The following is a 4,476-nucleotide window of genomic DNA, read 5'->3' on the forward strand; positions in this document are numbered from 1 at the left end:
TCCATACAGACCTTCTCCAGATCCTTCAGGTTTCGGGGCTGTCGCTGGGCAATACGGACTTTCGGCTCCCTCCAAAGTTTTCTATTGGGTTCAGGTCTGGAGACTGGCTAGGCCACTCCAGGCCTTGAGATGCTTCTTACGGAGCCACTCCTTAGTTGCCCTGGCTGTGTTGATTTCGGGTCGTTGTTCCATGCTGGGAAGACCCAGCCCACGACCACCCTTCAATGCTCTTACTGAGGGAAGGAGGTTGTTGGTTCAAAGATTCGCGATACATGAGCGCCCATCCATCTCCCCTTCATACCGGTGCGTCGTCCTGTCCCCGTTTGTCAGAAAAAAATCCCAAAGATGAGTTTCCACCCCCATGCTTCACGGTTGGGATGGTGTTCTGGGGTTGTACTACTCATCCTTCTATTCGTCAAACACGGCGAAGTGGAGTTTACGAGCAAAAAAAGCTCTTATTTTTTGGGTCGCTCATCAGAACCAAATCAGACCTTCTCCCATATCCTCCTCTGGATTCATCCAAATGGATCCATTGTGCCAAACTTCAGACGGCCTGGACATAGCGTGGGCTTGAGGCAGGGGACCTTCGCACGTGCGATGCAGGTGATTAATCAATCCATGACGAGCGTAGTGTGTTACTAATGGTTTTCTTGAGGACTGTGGTCCCCAGCTCTCTTCGGTCATTGACCAGGTCCTGCCCGTGTAGTTCTGGGCTGATCCTCACATTCCTCATGATCATTGATGCCCCAGCGAGGTTGAGATCTTGCATGGAGCCCCAGACCGAGGGTGATTGACCGTCATCTTGAACTTCTTCCATTTTCTAATAATTGTGCCAACAGTTGTTGCCTTTCCACCAAGCTGCTTGGCTATTGTTCCTGTAGCCCATCCCAGCCTTGTACAGGTCTGACAATTTATCCCTGATGTCCTTACACAGCTCTCGTGGCTTGGCATTTGTAGAGAAGTTGGAGTCCTGTTTTGATTGCAGTGTGTGTGATCTCTCTGCTGAACCAATCCCTTGCGTGAACAAAAGAAAATCAGATTTTAGCAGGGCCTCAATTACCAGGCAAAGTGGGGCAGCGTCCTGTGCTGAGGCCGTTCATTCTTTTATCAAAACAAGCCCAGAGAAACCCTTTCACCACAATAGCCTTTCCCCTATTACTTTCACCAAACAAGCAAAACCTGTAACATAACATCAACAAATATGCTTTGTGTATGTCTTGGAAGAGCAGCACTAAGGAATTATTTTACTCCACTTCCACAGCGGTTTCTCAGTGTTGATCATGTGACCTAGCCGTGACCCTGCGTCTCTATCTCTGCCATGTGACTTCAGCGTGGGAGCTGCTCAGGTCAGCAACCTGTGGAATACAGGACTAACAGTGACTCTGCAAAATATGGCGCTGCTATTTACAAGCCAAATAAATCTATCTGATCATACTTTTTTAAAGATAATATTTCTGAGTAAAACGTTTCCACCACTGGAAGGTAACATTTGTCATCAGACAAAGCAGTATGTCAGTGCCACACAAGTCAACTCTAATACAATCCAAACAATTTAGCTTTCTTTGGCATGAGTGCCAGAACAGGAATGTTGTGCATCTAATTAGCCGCTCATAACACCACTTCAGGTTAATCATTTATTTACATTGACCAGCAGAAATGGGACGGAGTCACTGACCGCTAGGTAGGCTGTGTCCCTCTCGATTGCGTCTGCCAGCCGGCTCAGGAGCAGCCCGCGGTCCGACGCGTCCATACGTCGCCATGGTGACCCAAACCTGAAGGCCTCCCTGGCAGCCTTCACAGCCTTGTCCACATCTGCCTGGAAAGAGGGAGGAGGCCACAGAGGGAAAACAGAGGGAGATGAAAAGACAAGCAAACCAAATCAGAAATATTAGATTATATAATTTGAAAAATGGAAAACAGAAAGGAAAACAATGCACACTGCTGCTCATGCTCGCAGGTGATATTTATTTACAACAACGTTTCAACCCTTAGGTCAACAGGCATCATTTTAAAAAATAACATCAAGTAATTCAATTGCAACAGTGTAATAACACAAAAAGATGGTCACACACCTGGCCCCTGCAAGATTGTGCTCTAATTACACCTGTTGTTACGGTTAACTTTTCCCCATGGTTATTTTACCCTCTCGTCCTCCTACCACACCTAATTGTCATGTTTCTGCTTCAGGCAACTTGTTGTTGTCTTAGCGTGCCAAGGATGTTGTCACGTTCTGACCTTTATTTCCTTTGTTTTGTCTTTATTTAGTATGGTCAGGGCGTGAGTTGGGGTGGGCAGTCTATGTTTGTATTTCTATGTTTTGCTATTTCTGTGTTTGGCCTGATATGGTTCTCAATCAGAGGCAGCTGTCAATCGTTGTCCCTGATTGGGAACCATATTTAGGTAGCCTGTTTTGTGTTGGGTTTTGTGGGTGGTTGTTTTCAGTCTTTGTGTGTCTGCACCAGATAGAACTGTTTCGGTTGTCACTTTTGTTGTTTTGTATTTTGAGTTGTTCACTTTCATTAAATAAGATGAACAATTACCACGCTGCGCATTGGTCCTCCGATCCTTCTAACTTCTCCTCCTCAGACGAGGAAGATGACAGCCGTTACAGATGTAGTGGTGTTGAATACAGAAACAGTGAGGGGCCTGTTCAAATGCTTTGAAAATGCCGTCTTCCTCCCTTCCTTGAGACAGTCATTACGACTGCATAGGTCCAAGCTATGTAGGCTAGTGGAATACCTGCTTTCACCAATCCAATTATATTAGATCAGTGATTACTCCAAGGAATCGAGGATGTAAGTCTTGTAATTAGACAGAACAGAGCCAGGTTTCAAGGCAGTTCCAGCCACTGACCTTGTCTGCCTCAGCCACCTGACAGATGACCTCTCCTGTGGCTGGGTTGATGGTGGGGAAGGACCTCTTGCTGACGGCATCCTGCCACTCGTTATTGATGAACAGCTGTAATGAGACAGAGGAGATTTGATTAGGCTCTATGTTTAGATTACATATGTTATCACAACTCTGATCCAATAGACCGAAAATAAATTGGAGCCAGTATAAACACTGTATTGTTCAGTTGCATCCCATTACGTCCCTTCAGTTTTTATTTGTGCAGTATTGTAAGATACTGTCTCTGACATAATATTACAATGGTTTAGAAGTCTCTTTATAAATTCCTCCAAAACAATTGAACAGAAACACATGCATGTACATGTGTTGTGGCTGTCTATGTACAAGCTGGTCTTTCAACTCTAGCAAACGTTTTATTAATGCAACCCAGGAAGGTTTCTGGCTGTCTGTCACATTACAGTTTTGCATAACACCATAATACCCAACAATTATCTAGTTAATGACAACATTCCTGTATTTTAAGCAAACAGACAGCACAAATTGCTTTTTATTTCATTAGATTTCATGTTATAGGCCTGGGCAGCACTCCTCAACCACTACTCTATGGTACTTTTACACACTGGAATGAGGGTGTGCACTCGAACCTAAGTCTGCTTGTTTTTGCTCATTGTATTTCGTATGTGTGTGAAAACATTCGTGCCTCCTAAACATTTATAGAACCTATTGCTTGTGTTAATGTTTTCTTCCTTTTGGTTTGAATGGTAGTTTACTCTCCATCTGGTTCTAGAAGATCGGTGTCGGAGCGTCGTGCGTTGCCAACGATTGAAGTTACAAACTGTAACAATCAATTGATTGGCCGGTGCCCTGAATTTGACTATTTTATTTCATTTACTGTTAATGTTTTACCCACTGTTTTCCCCTTATGAACTTGAACGGTATTGATTAGGGCCGATTAGCCTACACATTTCACTTTGGAAAACGTAATCTAAGGAAGGCTCTACTGGTGCATGCTCTTGGGGCGGTGAAGATGACGATCGACTTCACTCTCCAAATTACTTTGTGAATAGCCCCGCTTTCCAACCTCCTCTCCTGGTTGAACAATGTCAAGACACCTTTGTGTTAAGGTAAATAGATACCATTTCGACTTCCGAACTTGTGTCCTATCCGCAGCACCTGTTGTTAGAAAACCTTAGAATCTCTGATCATCTGCCAGATCTGTCAGTATTCGGCGGCCGCCATCCCGTTCCAAGCGTCCACAGCCCGAAGGTCCATTAACTAACCAAAGGTAAGCGATAAGCATTACTTTTGTGGGCCTTGAAGTGTAGCTGATTGACGACAGATAATAAGTTCAGTATTGTTTGCACACCGAACTGAAATGAGTGCGGATTTAAGTTTTACCTTCTGTCATGTTGCAATTCTGCAAGGCAACTAGCTACTGAAGAAGTTCATGCATATCTTTTGGGACTAGCGATGGGCACTTATTTGCTTGTTGCTTGACCTAGCCTTACTACTGTGGTTAGAATAATCTTGTTGACATTTGAACACTTAGACCTGAAGTTGACCATTGTGAGACACGCATAACTGATCCTCTTGATGTACATCTAGTGTCAAACTGATTACATATAC

General features: G+C 44.2%; 1 protein-coding gene across 1 annotated transcript in view; it reads right to left on the reverse strand.

Moving 5' to 3' along the window:
* LOC111964887 (aldehyde dehydrogenase, mitochondrial) overlaps positions 1 to 4,476 on the reverse strand; it is a 16,830-nt gene that overhangs the window by 10,779 nt on the left and 1,575 nt on the right. The window contains exons 2-3 of the mRNA XM_023988743.3: positions 2,854 to 2,958; positions 1,676 to 1,816 (exon numbers count right to left, since the gene is read on the reverse strand). Of these exons, the coding sequence (XP_023844511.1) occupies positions 1,676 to 1,816; positions 2,854 to 2,958 (246 nt within the window). The remainder of the gene's footprint in view (positions 1 to 1,675; positions 1,817 to 2,853; positions 2,959 to 4,476) is intronic.

This window comes from Salvelinus sp. IW2-2015, linkage group LG6.1 (genome assembly GCF_002910315.2).
Source record: "Salvelinus sp. IW2-2015 linkage group LG6.1, ASM291031v2, whole genome shotgun sequence".
Lineage (NCBI taxonomy): Eukaryota > Metazoa > Chordata > Actinopteri > Salmoniformes > Salmonidae > Salvelinus > Salvelinus sp. IW2-2015.